Source organism: Linepithema humile, chromosome 7, assembly GCF_040581485.1.
Source record: "Linepithema humile isolate Giens D197 chromosome 7, Lhum_UNIL_v1.0, whole genome shotgun sequence".
Taxonomy (NCBI): Eukaryota; Metazoa; Arthropoda; class Insecta; order Hymenoptera; family Formicidae; genus Linepithema; species Linepithema humile.
In genome coordinates, this window is record NC_090134.1 from 2340986 (window position 1) to 2360539 (window position 19554).

Sequence of the window (19554 nt, forward strand, 5' to 3'; positions counted from 1 at the left end):
TTTATAGTGGATATACGTGCGAAACAGAATAAGCATCACCCCTTAGACTCTTTCTCTTTCGGCTCGACTGACCAAATGGTTTGAGCCTTGGTTAAAATGGTTTGAGTCTTGGCTAAGAATGGAAAATATGAATAAAACAACGAGATATATAATATTGATATTAGAAATATACTTCTGAAATTTGATATCTGAAGGGAATTGATACAAAAAACTTATGTATTTGACAATTTATTGTAACGATACTATGAAGTCATATTAAATTTGAGAAAAATCTGGATAAGTTGCGTGATAACCTATTCATTGTGCAATACATAACTTGTATATCTGTAAGAAATTTTATCCAATTCTTTTATTTTATCGTTCGTAAATATGATTCCAAGTTGTTCGGAGCAGGGCAGAATTTGGAAAAGTGTTAAAATTGATGACAAAGACTACATGATCTGTTTTACGGAGGAAAAAGATTCATGGAAGATTCTCTTGACAGATTTAATAGAACTTTGGATGGAAACTTTGACAGATGAAACTATGTTTCACAAATGTGAGGTGCTCGAATTAATTTTAATCTTTTAATTATATTATGATACATTACATTCTCGATTTATTACTCAATAGAACAAATTGTAATATAAAAGCATAGATTAAAATTCATTTGTGGTAGAATTATTTTGTTACTTTTTTAATAAAGAAACAATTGTATTATATATGCTTATGTGTAATAAAATATATCAATTTACAGACTTTGAATCCTCTTTTAAATCCCATTAATAACTTCGATTGGAAGTCACTTGTAATGGATATGTTAAATGATATTCCCAAGCATATACAAACATACGTTGCAGAAGTTTCTGCGTACAGAATAGAATTGCGAAAGGACAAGGATTTTATAAAATTAAAATTCTCATTAGATCTTGTGAAGGGAACGCCAGAACAATTTTGGGAGAATGTAACTATGCCTCTTTCCTTGTCATCAATGGAACTAATTCGTCGACATGAAATTCTGTTGGATTTGATAAAGCGGAAGGATGAAGAAATTGCAGAATACAAAGCAGAAGGAGCAGAATTGATTAGGAGTATGTGTATCCTAGTGTGCCATTTTATTACCTTTTTTTCAATAAATAAAGTTAAATATTGAAAATAAATGAAAAATTATCTTTCATGTATAGAGTATATTGCTACAAAGCCATTCAGTGAGGAATTGTTTCACATCAATACTGCTACACCAGTTGGAATTGATTTTGTAAAAGCTTTCCAATCTGTGATCTGTTTTTACAATGCAATAAACTTACCAAAGTTACACATAAAGACAGAATCTGAAATATCTTCAAACAATGCAAGGTACAGTATAGTAAATCATGTTACTATCTTTATACTTGATATATGATGTTACATTAAGAATAATTTATTTATTCTTTTCTATTTCAGTGATAATAATGTTCTAAATAATGAAAACGTTTATTCTAATTTATCTAAAAACGAATTTGTACAAAACCTAAAGTCAGATGAATTGGATGAGGATGAGCAAGTATATACAAAGGTTGAGGAATGTGAAGCAGGTTCTTCTAACAGCAAAGCTCCAATTCTGAAAATAAGCAGCATATCTCACACGATACAGAGATTTCGAAAGAATAAGAAAACTTTCAACGATTTTATATTATAGTAAAATATTAAGATGCAAGATGCAAGTATTTGTATTTATTAATAATATCTCTATATTTCGGATTTTATATTTTTGAATTTGTTTGTAATGTTATATATTGAATGATGTTAAAAAATTGTACACACATACGTTTGTATATATATCTATTTAGCTTAAGGCTAAAATCTTTATAAAGCCTAAAATCTTAAAAGCTGAAAAAAGAATTCGACAAAATAAATTAAGTATACGCAAATTAGTTTTATATACATATAGAATTTTGTTAATTATAAAAAAATAATTGTAGTTTCTAAATATATCAAATGCACAATATACTATTTTTAATTGTTACAATTATGCGTTATATTTTTGAATCTGAATATTAAATCCATATAATAAAATTGATAAAGAAAGCAAAAGAGGTGGGCTCGTCCGGGATTTGAACCCGGGACCTCTCGCACCCTAAGCGAGAATCATACCCCTAGACCAACGAGCCACATGAGATGTAGAGACATATAAATAGAAGACAGTTAACTTTCATGTTACACTAACGATATACGTATACGTATTTATGTACGCATATATGTTATCTATGCCATAAACTGCGAGATAATGCTTCTTCTGTGCGTGGCATACGTGCAAGATGGCGGATTATGGTCAGCAAGACTTCAACAGAAGTGCATTGACGCTCAATAATGGACGGGTAATCGTTTTCGCTTTGCAATTTTAACAAAATTCTATCGATTCACGCGTCACGATAAACGTAGACTGATAACGAGAAATTGTACTTTTCGACTGCATTCTATTGCACTTTTCATTAATATAAAGTACAGCAAATGTGGTCAAACTTGAAGGAAAAAAGAAAGAATGAAGTGAAAGTGTAGAAAGTGCATGTGAAAAGAAAAATAAATATTTTATTTACATACTTGAGGAATGATAGCGATTGCTTTTTTCTTTTTTTTTTAACGTGATCTATCTATACGCAGAGCATATACTTACATTATATAAAAAAACATCGAAATTTTCTGTCATTTATGTTTTATTTATAGTATTGATTATCTTCGGGAAAAAATTTAATTGAAAAATAGTAGCAGCAATATTTTAATTTTCGATACATAAACGTTTCTGTAATAAAATCTTAAACTAGAATTAATTGTGACAATCGAAATGTTATAATAGGAATTTTAATCTTTCTATATACTTTATTTTTATTTATATTATTATTATTATTATTTAGGCTTGGTATACCGGCCAAAGAGCGGAAAAAGTTCCTAGTGGACTGGTAAGGCTCGTTGGTCAAAATTGTCTCGGCCTGGATCTTTCCTACAACGAACTGATTACCGTTTCTGGTATAAAGGATTTTAAACAACTGCAGGAATTAATCCTGGACAATAACAAGCTTGTAAATCTTAAAACACTGCCGTGCATACCGACTTTGACTACTCTGAGTTTGAATAATAATAAGGTTTGTTCTACTTACGAGCGTAGCGCAAAAATTAATAAAATCCTTATCTCTAGATGATCTAAAAGAAATGCACGAAAATTTAATGTTACTAAAAAAAGATTTCTTTCCTTTAATTTTGGCTTTGTCGTTAAAGATATTTTTATCACGAATCTTTTTCGCAAACATTTTTTAATGCTTAAAATTTATTTTATTTTTTCCTTTTGAAAATAATAATATTGAAGAAATTCTTTAAAGTCGTCTTATTTTTTCAGATATTTTTTTATATGAGAAAAACACGAGATCTGTTTTTAGATATCTAACATCGACAAAGCGCTCGACAGGGTACGCGAGTGCTGTCCCAACATAGAATATGTGAGCTTCCTGGGCAATCCTGGTTGTCCCGATCAACTGACCGATCCAACATCTACCGACGAGGATGATTATGAGCGTTACAGGCTTTACGCCATCCATACTTTACCTCCGAGTCTTCGCTTCTTGGATTCCCGAAGAGTTACTCAGCAGGAGAAACTAGACGCTAAGGCTCGTGGCAAATATTCCAGAACGATTAAATTCGTGCCGGAACTGATTCGCAAGTTCGCACCTAACTCGACGCCTATCAGCAACGAGTTCGACGACATATATTTCAATATTCATTACACGCCCTTGCCGAGCTCGCTGCGCAGTCCTCAGGATCACAGAGGTGCGTATAAACAGATCAAATCACAAATTAAATTATTTTGGATTCTTTTGAAAGAAATATTTTTGATGAATAGCAACATTAAGCTTTCAAAATTGTCAATTCAAGCTCACATAATATGATAAATGCAATAATCGATACTGGATCAATTTCTGCTAGGTGCGTACGGCAAATGCAAGTATCGGTATTCTGGCAAGAATTCAGAGGGCAATCGATTTATCTCGAACAACGATCTGTAATCAAGATGAACATGAATATTTTGAAGCGTGGCCTTAAAAAGTCAACAAAATAATTTTTCTAGTCAAGTACGATTGATATTAACAGAAAACTATCAATTAGCAGCGCGAAATATCTGTCAGATTTCTATGAGCTGTTATTAAAATCCATTACATATTGATGTGCGATTAGTATTATCGATATGATGGTAAAAATATATTCAAGACTTGTATTATGATAATAATTTCCCTTCGATGCCAACAATTTTTAATGGCAATTTAAGTGTTCACTCTAGAAAGGCTGCATCTATGTAAATAAATAAGTAAACTTACAATTAAATTACAGTACAATAATCGTGCTTCTTTTCAAAGCATCTGAGTCTATTTGAGGTTTATATTTTTATCATACGAAACGTACGAGTAAACGTATAAAATTTTTATTATCATGTACACCGACGAGCGACATATAAATAGATGTCTGATTCTCTAAAAGTTTTAACATTACATTCCGTAACATTAAGTGCTAACTGGACTAACGTATCTAAAGTAACTTGGAGAATTTATCGAGATTGAAAACGCAACGGATTATCGTAGTAAAATCTTCGACTTTTTACCGCTATTGGTCCGTAAATTGCGCACGACGTATAATTATCGCGACGGCACTAAATTCAATATTTTGAGAAATGTCGAAGTTTTAGATATATATAGCTGTATATATCTTAGAAAATTCGTGTTAATTAATTTAACACGCACATATCGGCCCTGCGAAAAATGTGTCAGTTGAAAAGAATTCGTAAAAACCGACATTATGAACTCATCTTCGAAATCGGAGTTTGCCTCTACAATTTTAATTCTTAATTCTCTTTGATTCTTAACTTCTTTATTCCTATTTGTGTTCTATCAATCAAATCTCACAGGACAAATCAAATTAATTATTCTTTTTCAGAAAATTAAATTAAATTTTCTTGTTCCGATTTAAATTGTTATTTTTAATTGATGATTTATGAGAGATAAAGAAAAATAAGAAGAAAAGAGAGAGAAATTAAAATATTTTTAAGCTAATTCCAAAGATCAATCCATTGTCTTCAACGTACGTTACACGTTGAGATTAGCAATCTACTTGTAACACATATTTTACAGCTTCCTTTCGTTAACCCTGTTTGTAGGAAGAGAGAGTCTTATAGCGAATTATACGCAACAACTTATTATTACACTCGCAAATATAATAAATCAATTAAGTACGAACATATCAGTTCAGCCTTCCTTTGATTTATCCTGGAACACTCTAGAGTCTTCGACCTATATTAATATAATACGATTCAATAGTATATTTAACGCTAAATATGAACAGCCACATTTAACGCTAAACGCACGACGTAAACGAATCACCGCGTGAACGCATTTCGCACTAAACGCGCGCCGCAAATACGAGCCTTTTTTTGCGATCACTTTAAAATTCCCGAAAGAAAGCTTTTCGGAAATATAACTATAAATGGACGAATTTCTTTCAGGAATTTCTGCAGCGATAAATTCAATAATTGCACGTGTATACGTATACGTATAAATATAACATCTATGAGAATACATTCGTTTAAAACGAGGAAAGAAAGCGGTGATATTTAAATTCCTTAAATACACCGTTCCTTCGCTTGTTTACTCGCTCGCTCAGGAGACTCGCTATATTGTACACACTGGAAGCATCTTTCTCTCCAAGAAAGGAAAGTGTTCACAACGTTGTTCAAACGTTCCAAACGCTGAATCTTTTATTTATTTTTCTCTTATTTGGTTTAATAAATAAGAAAGGGAAGTGAATGGATGAAGATAGCGTATCATATTTTTATGAAAGACTCGAGTTCTCTATTATATAAAGTATTATTTTGATTGTACAATTTATTATTTTTTAAGAGAGAATGTTTTGTCCCTCTTTAAAATTGACAAACGACATGATATTAAAATTCTAATCAATAATCTTAATATGTAAAAATCTAACGCAAATCCTTCATTCATTCACTTTTTTTGAGCATATCTTTTTGTAAATTTTTAAAAATTGTTATATCGTCAGATTAATTTTTGAACATTTTTATTTGTGAGGTAGAACTTTGTGAAATTTCCAAATATAATTCAACGTTTGGAACTCGGCGAGATCTTATTTGTGCCGTTTGTAATTCGTTTGTTCGCGAATAGCGAAGAACCTACACACGTACTTATACATGTGGATGCTGATCAAGTAATCATCTCGCCAGCTGTTTGGACGGATGTACTTTTGCTCTTAATCCTGTGTTTCAGGCGTTTTTATAATCTAATAATATTTTTTTCAAGAATATCGTCGATGTTTTATTATAATATTGCACGAATTTTTTACTGCGTGCACACACAGCTTGCATATTCCTCCCGACTTTCATTATTTCTTGAGAAAGTAATAACGAATAATAGCGAAAAACAATATACAGTAGCTTTAAAAAAGAAACAAATAAAATATTTCACTATAACTCTAATAATGATTTTAATTGTGAAAAATACAGTTGCTAAGAACATAAAATAAATGATATCTTTCATTTCAATTTATATTTTTCAGAATTGCAATAAAAATGAAAAGAAATGTGAGCTATACTTAGTAATATACTTTTTTACTTGTAAATTTGCGGCATAAATTCGCCACAATTTTTATTAATATTTGGCACGTCAATTATATTAATATTGCTGCCTTGAATCCCAGCTTTGCATAAGATATATAATAATAAAAAAGCAATCAGAATATAACGAAAAAATTCATCATAAAATTAAAAATTTTTATAATTTGCTTTTAAAGGAAAAATATTTTATTTATATCAAATTTTATTTCAAATAAAATATTTTTGAAATAATATTTGTATAATTTTATATTTTTACGAAGAGTGGAATTCATTTATCTTTGCAAATGTTACGATGTGCTCTCTCTATCTTCTAAATTATCTACTCTTATCACCATTTTAATAACAAAATTATTGATAAAAGCAACCAAATTTTAATTTTTATTAAAATTTTAATCGTTATATTTTCTATTTTTATTTTAGAGAAATCAAAACAGCAAAATCGAGAAAAATAATAAAATAAAACTAGGAAAGCAAGCATTTTGTGCAACCCGTTCAGTAGAAGTTACAAAAAGTTGAATATATTATAGAATTTTTATATAGAGATATCTGAAAGAAAAGTGATTTATACATACCATTTAGAAATTGACAATGCAATATACACATAAAAGTGTTAAAAAGTTAAAAAAACCGAAAGAATTTAATGCATAGAATTATTATACAGTGTGAAAGGACTCAGAACCGGCAGTATATTTCTTCAGTCCCAGGCTAAAAATAGGCGGTTTTCGCAGCGGACTGGGAAGTTTGCAGGGAATATTCGTCTATGCCCGTTCATAGGAAAATCAGACGAGTCTAGTTGCTCCCAAAGGCACTCATTTTCGTTCGCGAGTAATCAGGATACGTTCGTCACACGACGCTTCTATGTACAATCAATACTTCGACTAAAAATCGGCTTCCGAACCGTTCCTCTCTCGAAAACAAAGATCGGAAAGAATGAAAATGACGTTATCGCGTCTTCTCTCGCGCTGCTGCTTTTACGAGCTGTTATTCTTCCCATGATTGTGCAAGTTCGGCCTCAACGTCACCGCACCTTCGACCCAGAAGTTTGGTCTTTCGAGCATATTCTGCCATAATGACAGCTCGCGACCGGTTGCGTCCATCCAGTCTACTGATTTTCCATAATGCTTTCCTGAAATCAAGATTTGCGCGCCATTGTTGAAAGCTATAAAAAAGAATATTTATAAAATATAGCAAATTCAATGACATTTTATAACTGATTAAATCCTTTGGTCAAATTTCTTTTTTTTTTTTAGAAAGTTATTATTTATCAATTGTGATAAGAAATCGTGCCGATCAGTTCAATTTGGTAAGTAAAAAATTAAATAATCTAAAGATAATTTATTTAGATTGTATCGTATGAATTTTTGTGTATATACCGGTGCCGAGGTTGAATCGAACGCCGCCGAGGAATTCGTTGCTGGCAATTCGATCATGGTCCCAAACTGTCAACTCTAATCCGCGCTCCGCTAACTCCTGCAAACTGACGTCTTTATATATGAACGTGTGGCCCCAAACTGGTGAACCGCCTGATCTACGAACAACGCCGGTCTTCTGCTTGCCGGACCGGCCTTTATCGGGAAGCAAATAGCTGAAAAGGATTGTGTAGGAATTTAAAGAAACATCCTGAATGTCAAAAATAAATTATAAAATATTACAAAGTTAGAAATTTATAAATTATATCGACTCTTATTCATTTCATACATTTTATAATAATTTTCGGATATTTCTGATTCCGTAAATTTCATGTATTTTAAGATACGCTTAGGAAGAATATTGATACTGAAAATTGGACAGTACCTTTTGCAGAAGGGATCACAGGTGCCCGAGTTCTTGCCGCGCGTCTGCAGGTTTCTAGCTTCCTTGACGAGCACGTGAAGCGCGCCGCGGCTCCAGTTCTTTTTTGCCTTAGAACTGCCACGTTCCGCGCCGCTTTCCCGATCGCGTTCTTGTTGCGTCGGATCCGGTGGCACAAATTTCAGTCCGACGATCACCTCGCCCTTGTATGCGACCGGATCATCGAATGGTTCCGTCTGGGAGCGATTGTTACAATATAGTACAGTAGCTTGTAACTTTTCTTTCTTTAAAACAGCACGAAAATTTTGGAAAACTTATACGAATCAGGTTTTAAGATTTCACCCTTGAAAGCGATTCTCTATGAGACTCTTCGGTGAAATTATTAGAATTATCTCTGTATTGAATTAGTTTTAAATATCTATGAAAACTTTTAAATAAAATTAAAATAATAAATTAATATTTTATGTGATTTATTTTGAATCATATGTTTTATTTGATATTTTCTAGTTAAAAAAATAAAGATTTTCTCCAATACTATATATAAATTATATCTGTGCTTATATATAAATATAAAGGTACATTATACATTCGCATGCGCTCGTATTGGAACACATTGAAGCATTAAAATTAGAAGCTCTGAGAGTTGCAGCCCGCGTTTCTATCGGCGGAAACAAATCACGATTCGTTCCGCTAAATGCACAATGACGCAATCTGCTAAATGCACAATTATGCAATCCACGGAATGCAGTGACATTCAAGAAACTTACTCACTCCAAGACGGTCGACGCCTCTAACTTTGAAACTTCAAAATGCTTTCTCGTCAATTTCTCGACGAGAAAACTCGACTTTGCGGTTTTTCAATGATATTCTACAAATAATTTGATTGTCGTCGGCAATAAACTTACCCTCTCTTGAAGGGGATACCAGTGTGGCGTTGGGTCGTCGAATATCTTGTTCTCCAAGGGCATTCGCACTTCACCGAGGAAGTCGTTGCGGCCGAACATGTCCGAGTGCCAAACCGTCAGCCATAATGTTCTCGTCTCCAGACCGCTCAGGTTCATATGGAACTAAAACCGCGCGATGACGCAACCACCGAATCTCTAATTGTCATGCAAACGAGCAGCGGACATTCGAGCAAACTTACATGGAATAACTTACCTTTAGTGTCTCGTTGAATTCGGGATTCAACGTGTGCTTCTTCACCTTCGTCTTCCTCTTGCCGCTCTTTGATTTGTCCGGCAACAGATATACCTTGACGTACCTAGATAGTAAAATTATAAAACCTTAAATTTTACGTTCTTATAAAAAAAAAAAACGATATTTTTGTATAAAAAAGAATTAAAAAGAAGATTGTAATAAATTTAGCATGAAATTATAGTGTAAATTTTTCATTCTTTAATGCAATCTTTTAATTGTAATTAAAAAAATTACGTTAAGAAATATATGTATATAAAAGTCGATCTATAATAAACGATCAATGTTAAATAATATAACGAGATTTCACTTTTAAAACGTCATTCAATTTAAATACGTTAAATAAAAAATGTATGTTAACAGAGCTATATAAATGGAACTTACGGATCCGATCGTTTGCGCTTCACGTCTACAGGTGCGAGGTTTTTGCACTTGGTCACGTGCACTTCGAACGTCAGGTTCTTGTAATCGTACTGTAAGGCGAACTCCACCTCACCTGTGACGACCACAGATCGGCAGCAACGTCCCTCGCCCGCACCGCTGTACACCGATGCCATCGAGTCCGAACGTGCCTGGAATTGCAGTCGCGACCATTAGCGTCGTCAAGATTTTAATACGACGAGATATTTCATTCACCTGTTTTTTCTTTATTCCGTTCCGTTTTGTGAGTATAAGCGAGATATAACGTTACAATTCGGTTCGTTAAATTGCAATGATAGCAGTTTCTTTCGAAAGTTGAAACGCGCGATGTATTTAAGCGCACACTCGAGCCACAAACTGATATTCGCCTATTTTGACAATAACTTTTAGCTTTGTTCTTTCTTCGTAAAAAGAATGAAAACGAAATTTATTATTTCGCCGTGAATAGCAAATTTTAATAAATTGCACTCACCCCGAGACTCGACAGAGACGAACGAGTAGCGAGATGGCCCGGATCCATATCGTCCATGTCTATAACTGTGTGACTAGAGCCTGCTCGTGATCCTGCTCCGATAATCGGCGTGCTGCACGCCTCTGACAAACTGCTTCCATCGTCTGCGACATCACAAAGAAATTGTATTATTCAAAATGACTCAGATTTCAATGTCCGCTTATGAATAAGTGCGATAACAAAGATACACATTTTCCAGAATTTTTGTTTCGAAATAAAATCAATTTTATATATATATATATATATATATTTGTTTTAAATTTACACACACACATTCACACGAAATTAATACTAAAACAAAAAAAAAATGATCCTTTTAACCCTTTTAATCCCTTTTGAAATTTTAACATAAATCGATAGATTTCTCTCGACATCACCGAGTTTTATTTGTAACATTAACATTAACCAATATTTTTCTAAAACGATACAATATTCTTTAGCTTCAATTACTTAAATCATTTTTTCGACTAACTTGCTATCAATCGAGAAATAGTTGTCATAGACACTTTCTGACGTTTGTATTGCTTCGAGCATTTGGCGAAGATATTCGCGGGATATATTATAGCCGAATCGCTCTGCGAAGCTTTTTTTCCATCGTCAATCGGTGGCGATGCCTGATCTTTCTTCGAAAGCGCCGGCATACTGCTAATCATGTGCTTTATCCCGCTATTCCAAGTTCCGCTGTCGGACGAGAACTTGTTCTTAATATCGATCATTGAAAAATCGTCGTTGCGGTTTATCGACGATCTCTCCTTATTCTTGGCAATATTCTGCGTCTTGCTCTTCGACATTCCGTAGTCGTGTTTCGTCGTAGAAGTTTCATCACTCGAGCATTTACCGTTGTCTTGCAACTTCGTAAGACTGATCGTTGAAGTTTGCAATTCGATAACAGGCTCTAGGATCGTCCTATCCGTCTCGTTCGTGCAATTCGGTCTCGATGTCGAAACGATTTTCTGCCTGGTGCAACAAAAACCGCAACAGTATTCCAGCAGCCAATTCGAAGTAAAATTTCGCGTCATTTTTCTGACAGTCCAGGAGCCACGAATAGGCGGCTCCTTGAAAACTGAATAATGAGCACTGTTCATTATCTTGTTGACTTTAGTTTGAATTTCTGGAAACTTTTTTCGCAATTAGCTAATTATTCGTGCCATTTTTCCGTCGATCCATATTTCGAAGCGAGTAACAATCGGTGAATCAATAGAAAATATATTCTCACCAAATAAAACGTAAATAGAAACATTTTTGTCGGTATATTTCTTATTCCGTATTTAAAAAGCAAGATATTATCTTGAAAGATTTGGCACTGATTGCAACAACAACATCTTCAGCAAATAAATTTCATATTTGCTGATTTTATGTAATAATTAGCAAAAGAACTCCGAATAAGACGCAACGCGGAGCAAAGCGTTCGCTGTACTGATGGATTCGTTTGTTTGATTATTCGTCCTTTTGCTAAACGGAACAGCGGCAACGATAATACTGATTTTTGTTTCCTGCTTTCCAAGAATAGCGCGCTAACACAGCTTCCACGTTCAAGGTCTAACATCTGGAGCACTTCGATAGCGAGTGATACGATAATTATATGCGACGAAGTTTCCATGTATGAAACAGCGTCATTTCAATAGCAATTTTTCTAATTTTTTAAAAATCTTTAACGTCGAAAATAATATCTCAAACTTTAGTTTATTTTTCATTAATATTTTACATTCTATTATTATATTACAACAACAATTTCTACGTTTCTCATAACCTGCAAGGCATTTATTGGAAAGAGCAATCGAGAAAGGCTCGAATAACTTAGCAAATCAAATAGAAAGTAAAAGGACGACCGAGCGAACGCAAAGTAAAAGTGCGAATAACAACAGTGTCACATGTTAAAAGAAATGTTTACACATGCTTCGACATTGATTTCCCGAAAATGACGCGAAATTAAATAATACGATTGCAAAATCAAATCGACTACGTGCGTATTTGTATTTTTCATGCCATCAAAATTTCTCGTTTTCCTTTTACTCATTAGAAAGTGCAGCACACGCGGAGATATGCAATTTTTTATATATATTGCATGTCGCCATTTCCAAGAAAAAAAAAAAAAATTATAAAAGATAAGTAACCTGAATGTGCCATCCGAGCGAATGTCACGAAAGTAGCGACACCACTTTCCTCTTTCGCATTCGTATGCGGGATAATTGTAATCATGTGCTGTTGTATTGCGCCGACTAACGTCGAAGCAACGAGCAATTAAAGTTAGATAACGCTATTCGCTACAACTATGCGACAGTGACCGTTTCGCAACGCGTCCTAATCGCGCCAGATAACATCCTCGACGGTGTAGTCGGATACGCGTGAATCGGTTTGACACTTTTGTGAACGGGTTTAGGCGAATGTGTGTCAAGGTGAGTGTATCGAGATACCTCCGCGTTTTGCCTGAGAAAAATAACTTTCATGAACACATGCAGCGGCGCTCTCTTAATCCGCGATATCATCGGAGCCTCCGTTGCGCCAATACAATGCAAGTGCAGCTGATAAATAACTTTCTTTGTCTGTTTTAATGTAAATGTTATAATGGTTATAAACTAATATACGATAACCTTCGCACGAATAACCGGCTATTGGCTCTTTACGCTCCTTTCGAATATTATTGATTTTAACAATCACCAGAGCCTGATACATCTATAATTTTTAACTTTCTTTGTTTTCGTCTCTATCGCATTGCGTTGTTACACATTCTGTTCTAGATTTTTCGATAAATTTTGTTCCAATTAATTTTCTACTCCAGACAAAATTCCTATTCTAGATGAGCTTATCGATATATTTTATGTCTGATAATTAAATCTGTTACAGATTTTATCATTAAAATTAAGACCAAGTGTCTTAAAAATTCTATTTCTGCATCATATCTCTCATTTTTCACGATACTAAGCGGAAAAAGTCAATTAGATTTGATCTTGCGAGGCGCGAATAATTACGCGTCTGTATTTTGTTATGAATGTTGTCTTGAATTTGATTCTCCGTGGATTTCGTCTCGATTCCCTCGGTTCCCAGCGCGAGAAAAACGTAACAAGCGAGTTATTTAAGTGAACCTTATACGTACACGCAGTTGAATTGTGTATCCGGGACATAATACTACGTACCGAGAGCGTAGGCGAAAGTTCTAGCGTGTCTCGCTTGACACGAGAACCTCGTTTTCAGTCTCAGCGGCCGATAAGTGAATTATTCCTCACCCGTAAATACGGTGAAAATTTCGAAAGAGATTGTATAATAGAAAAAAAAAATTAAATCAAAAGGAAAAGAATTACGCACATATGTGCGCTGTAATTAAATGTTTAAAATTCTGTATACTTATTTCCGTAGTCCACTAATTTCAGCAGCAATTAAATTTCTATCGCCACAAAACCATATTTTCAATACTTTGCAAACTTCATTTTTTACTTGAACTCTCTTGTGGAAAACACTTATATGCATTCGGCACACAGCCGTCACTTCCGCTTTACTTGCATTATATTCTTACACGACCGATCCCACTGCGTTTACCTTTCTTTTAGAAAACGCTATTGCGTATCCGTGGGTAATTAAATTACTCACTACCGGAATTATTCTAGCACCGTGGAGGAGAATATACGCAGGTCGTTGTATGTTTCACCGCGAGCGCGGCAACTCGCACGCGCAATTATCGAATTACTCTATCGAAACATGGATACCGCCATAATAAATACTGGTAATATAATAGAAGTTATTTTTCAACGTAACGTTTTTACGCAACGCAATACGAGTCCTGATATAATATCGCATTATGAGTCTTATTAATTCAAAATTATTTTTATAAACTTAATTAAAGTTTCAGAGGCTATAATTTATTTTTAAATATTCCTGCGTGCTGCATTAGATTTTTTAAATAAAAGAACACATCCGGAAACAGCGCTTAAATAAATAGTGAACGTCGAAGTCTCTTCTTTACTCAAAATCACGCGAGAGAAGAATTGGACGCGGAAAATAGTGATTAAAAGATTAATCACACTACTTGTACAATTAATGTCTTTTTCTACCGTGCTGGCCAGAGTGCAATTTATCTGTAAAATTTCATGAATCAGTCGATACGGATTGCAGTGATAGAAATCTGAAGGATGTGCGGTGCAGAAGCGTGACATCGTGCTTCACGGTTGTCAGCGGAGAACCGTTCCACCAATCGTGCAAAAAGCTCGACACGCATTCCAAAACTCGCACCAGTGACGGTTCGACAACATTCTTGACTTTCCTAACACCATGATCTGTTTCGCTATTCGTTCATTCTTTAAAAGAGTTTACTTTTTCAGGAATTCTTTTATATGTGCTTCTCGATACTACATAAATAAAATTTTCAAAAAACAAAATATACTGAAAACCTTTTACGAACTCAACAGATGTTCTAGCATAAGTTAAACATTTACCAGATTATTTAATTACAATATATTGTTGAAATATATCGAAATAGATATTCTAAATGTATTTACTGTTTCGACGGAGAACTCCGTTACTCGAAAGGGATAAAATAAGACGCCAGCTCTCTCGAATATCTAGCATTGCTGGCGATGCAAAACAGTGATTAAGAGTCGCATTAGTTTCTTATTCGCAGAAAAAACCGGTTTGGCTTAGGACAGTAACGATGACTGCTGGCGAACATAACATACTACGAAACCTACGATGTCGAACGTAAACCTGTCACTGACCGATCTCTAACGAGCAAAAAAGAACAAACGAGTTTGTGCGAACGAATACGGAGTTCCGCGACTCGGAAGTCGCAAACGTGCAGTGCATATAATGCTGCGAACGTGCTGCAAAACGCATACGGTATTATTACGATATCGTATTGACGTAAATACAAGGTGTGTCGGGTGATAATTTCTAAAATAAATCTTCCAAAACATCTCATTTACGAGAGAAACGCATAAAATTTGTTACAAATGGAAAAAATATATTGTTAATTTTTTATATGCGTAAATGAAGAAATCTCTAATTCCGTAGTTAGATAATAATCTAATTAACCTTGAAATTATAAGAAAATTAAGAATAAATCATCGAAGAGAATTCTGAAATTTCTAAAAATGCTTTTACATCAATCGATTTAATCAGAATGCATTCTTTAGTCGAGTTTAAGCTCGACTTTGCCCCAGTGAACGTTGAATCGATTAAAGAGCGAGTCTAGAAATTTAAAACCGCATAATAAAGATATAATAAAAGTAAAATAAATAAAGATTTCATTTAATATTAAATAAATTTATAAAAAATCTATTTTAGACCTTTAATTCTAGTTTACAAAGATTTTACTCACATAGAGGAGTGATGTTCAGTAATCAAATTTTGCCTGAGATTTCATCCCCGTGCTACGAATTATAGGGTGTTTACCTCCGTTATCGATCCGCGGAAGGCGCAGCTAAAAATGGGAGTGGCGAGACCCTTAATTTCATTAGGCACTGTCCACGAACGAGTTCAATTTTGTCGGGAGAAATATTAATCTTGTGTGATTAAAATAAATGGAACTGACTGCGAGTTTAAAATGATGACGTCAGCTGTATATACAACAATTATTATCGTTTCAAAAAATATAACATTGTTGAAGAGAAATTAATCTTCCTTTATTACAAAAGTGTTTAATTTCTCAACAAGAAAAGCATCGATTTGTAACGATCGCTTTTAGAGGGATTTTTAAATTTGCAACTAGTTCTTTGTGATTGCTACATTCTTCACTGCAATAGCCTATTACATAGGCGGGAAACATGGCGAGATCATTATCGAAAGGTATTTACGTTCACAAGTAGATTAGGTCAATGCTCGGCGAGCATTGCGACACACACCGCCGATCGATAAGTTGACAAAATATATAGTAGCACACGAAATTGTCGGAGCAGTTTTATCAGATTTATAAGCGTACACACAAATATCCTCGAAAAATATACATGCAAATAATAAAAGAGCTGAATGTATATCAGCCGAAGACATCAATTTCAATGCTATGCTCGCGCGAGGGTTGCATTACGCGAATTAAACACGTGAAAAATACAACGGTACGCACACGCGTATCGTGCGCACGGTATGCGAGAGGTCGATGCGTGGCTTTATCGATTGTACACGAGCGAATGCCTGCGGGAGGTCCGCCGGGGATGCCGGAGAAAAGAAGGGAAACCTCGTAATAAAGCAGTTGCACCTGTTACACTCGAGCGAGCATCTAAACGCGCGCGCCGCATTATCAATGCGCGCGTTCTACTTGTCGCGGATAAAAGTGCACGCCGCTCGCCGTAGAAACGAGCGCGGTTTTCCGCTTTTCACGGAGAAGAAAAAAAAAATTAGGAAAACATCTTCATAAATCAGAAACGAAAGAATGTGAGTCCGAGAAATTTATCTCCTTCGAAAGAGGAATCTGCGAATGTACAAAATCATAGATGCACGCTTTCACGAGATAGATTTCATAAATAAATATGGATAATTCAATTAAATTGAATTGAAGCTTGCATGTTAAATTAAAAGAGATCGTTAATTTTCACTTGAAGAGTATTTATTTTCGAGTAAGGCCTATGAATACTTTTGATAGAGTTTTGATATTGAATTATAGCTCTTTCTTTACAATTATAAAACATAAACTTATGACGTTATTTTTTAATAATTATCTATTTGAAAGTTTCGATTCAATTTTGCCTTATTTTATATAATTTGCATTTTCGAATGCAATAAAATAAAAATGTTGAAACTGACAGTTTTGAATTTATAATTTCCGTTTTTTGCCTACAGATTTATCATATTTAAAAAGAGAACTCGCTTTTTAAAGTTTTCCCTTGAGACCATCCATTGATTTTTTAGTTTACCTTCGATACACATTTTCTAGCGTGCGGTGTCCAGTTCTATTTACTCTGTTATGGGATATGTATATATAGTTTATTATTGGAAGGGTAAAAGGTTGTATGTCACAACTAAACCTTTTAGTCGAGTAGAAAAACACTTCGTGCTCGGAGCTTCGCAGAGTACATGATGTAATGAATAATCCTGACATAATCATAATTGAATTAAATCGCCTGAACCAGAGAAAAGGCAAATGTAACGAAGATGTAAGGATGTATCGTAGTTAGCTCAGACTTATTACGCCAAATTTCACGCCATGAGTAGCACGCTTTCGCAACGTTCGTCCTGCTTTTCGCAATGTTTATGCCTTCAGAAAAGAAGACAAAAGAATGTATTACTGCTCGCGTTACTCATGTTTATAGAAAAACATCACGCCTCGCACTCGCACGGAATAAGCACACACGAGCGAAGTATCTCACGATAAAATTATTCAATTGTAGCTTCTTAAAGTGATAAGCATCAGTTTTTTAAATTTACTAGAAACGCCTAGTTGAGCTTAATCTGTCGTTAAGATTTACTTTCGGTAATCTTGAAGCATTCTGGACAAAATGCTCATTTAATAGAGAGTACTTAAAGCATAAACATAAAACGTTAATTTGCTCGACTCTTCATAAAATTTAAACTACAATTATTATCTATAATAAATCTCATCAAATATACTTTGATATATCTAATAATCTAAAGTTGCGTAATTTTTCGTAAAAAAAGATGATGATTATTCGTTTAAATCTGAACTATAAGTTGATTGGAGGAAAATAAGGATTAAGATTGTTGGAGAAATTAGCAATTCGCATTTTAAGTGTTGCTGTAAAATTTTTGTTCTTTACGATCCTCGACGAATTCTCCGAGAATGGTTTCTCTCGCTCGCGTTTTTTCTTTACGACGACGCTTGCTGTAATTTCATATTTGCGCTTAATCATTTGCATGGCGCGCGCCACGTGTGCGTGACGATGCGGTGGCTGTCTAATTTATCACACGGAATCACACGTACCGTCGACCGAATTTCCTTTCATCCACGCGCTTTCTCCCGTCGTTCAAAACGCGCCTACAGATTTTAGCGTGAAAGATATCTCCATCTTTTTACTTTACACGATAGAAATATTTAAAAGTGTGGTGTAACATAAAAATTACACTGCGTTTTATTTGTCCTTGTTAAAAAAGTACGCTTAAACTTATCAACTGATTAAATCAACAAATTAAATGTCAATAATTGCTCGTGCTTACACTATGCCACTAAGGTCTCTACAGGATGCATCAAAAGTCGCACACTTTCTCTCATTGTGAAAAGAAACAGACTCTTCATCGAAGTTACAAGACCATTTTCCATCAGTTTTGTGAGAAAGTTTATAGGAATTTTACCGCAGAGATTATTTAACTAATAAAAAAAAAGTATTTATTATAACAAATATAAAAATGTTCGCAAACGATCTTTAAATATTACAATTTTTCTCGTCATTTATATATATTTTTTCAAAGGTAATTTTGTACAAAACAAAAAAATATGACATCCTCTAAATAATAAATACAATATAAAATAAAACCTTGGGAATAATTGGTCAAAAAATCCACAATTAGAAAGACTTGACTTTTGATGCAATCTGGCCGTTTTAAAAAAAAAAGAAATAACTTACCCGACGTTAGCGACATCGCCTGCTGCCTCCTCGACCTGGAATTGTCCCGTTTGCTGGCGGCTGATTGCGAGCCGGAAACTTGAAGACCCGGTGCGCTAACGGCACGCTTGGGTCCACCGCCGATCGTACTGGGACCGACGTTGCTGTTCCTAGCGAAGCCGGGCGGCCGATACCGGGCGGACTTGACGCCGCTGTGCTGCGGCAGGAAGTGGTAAACGCTGTGCGCCTTGTGCATCGGCGACGACGTCGACGCCGACGAAGAGGACGTCGTCGTCGTCAAGCTGGTCGGCGCGCCCGACGCGGGCAGCCGCGGCAGGGAATTAGTGGCCGCACTGATAGCGGACTGCATGCCACGTGGAAGAGTCGTCGCACGTGACTCGCCGCCGTATTCCAGTTCATCCTCGGTGTCCTCGTCGCCGGCTGATGCGCCTGGAATGATTAACAGTCGATTTTTTTTTTTCCTTCGTCAGACAACGTTGACGTTGATGTGCACGGAAGCGCAGTGAGCAATATCA

At 34.8% G+C, this 19554-nt stretch overlaps 1 protein-coding gene, 1 non-coding gene and 1 pseudogene across 3 annotated transcripts in view; 1 reads left to right on the forward strand and 2 right to left on the reverse strand.

Moving 5' to 3' along the window:
* Positions 1 to 92: 92 nt before the first annotated feature.
* Positions 93 to 5234, forward strand: LOC105678445 (uncharacterized; annotated as a pseudogene).
* On the reverse strand, positions 2058 to 2129 carry TRNAP-AGG (transfer RNA proline (anticodon AGG)). The gene has a single exon. It is a non-coding gene; the product is annotated as a tRNA-Pro (tRNA).
* Positions 4411 to 19554, reverse strand: part of LOC105678450 (uncharacterized) — a 49685-nt gene continuing 34541 nt past the window's right edge. For both annotated transcript variants that reach the window (XM_067358840.1, XM_012377807.2), the window contains exons 11-18: positions 19040 to 19468; positions 10500 to 10642; positions 9992 to 10179; positions 9572 to 9674; positions 9319 to 9480; positions 8417 to 8649; positions 7996 to 8207; positions 4411 to 7748 (exon numbers count right to left, since the gene is read on the reverse strand). In XM_067358840.1, coding sequence (XP_067214941.1) covers positions 7594 to 7748; positions 7996 to 8207; positions 8417 to 8649; positions 9319 to 9480; positions 9572 to 9674; positions 9992 to 10179; positions 10500 to 10642; positions 19040 to 19468 — 1625 coding nt within the window. In that variant the 3' untranslated portion in view covers positions 4411 to 7593. The remainder of the gene's footprint in view (positions 7749 to 7995; positions 8208 to 8416; positions 8650 to 9318; positions 9481 to 9571; positions 9675 to 9991; positions 10180 to 10499; positions 10643 to 19039; positions 19469 to 19554) is intronic.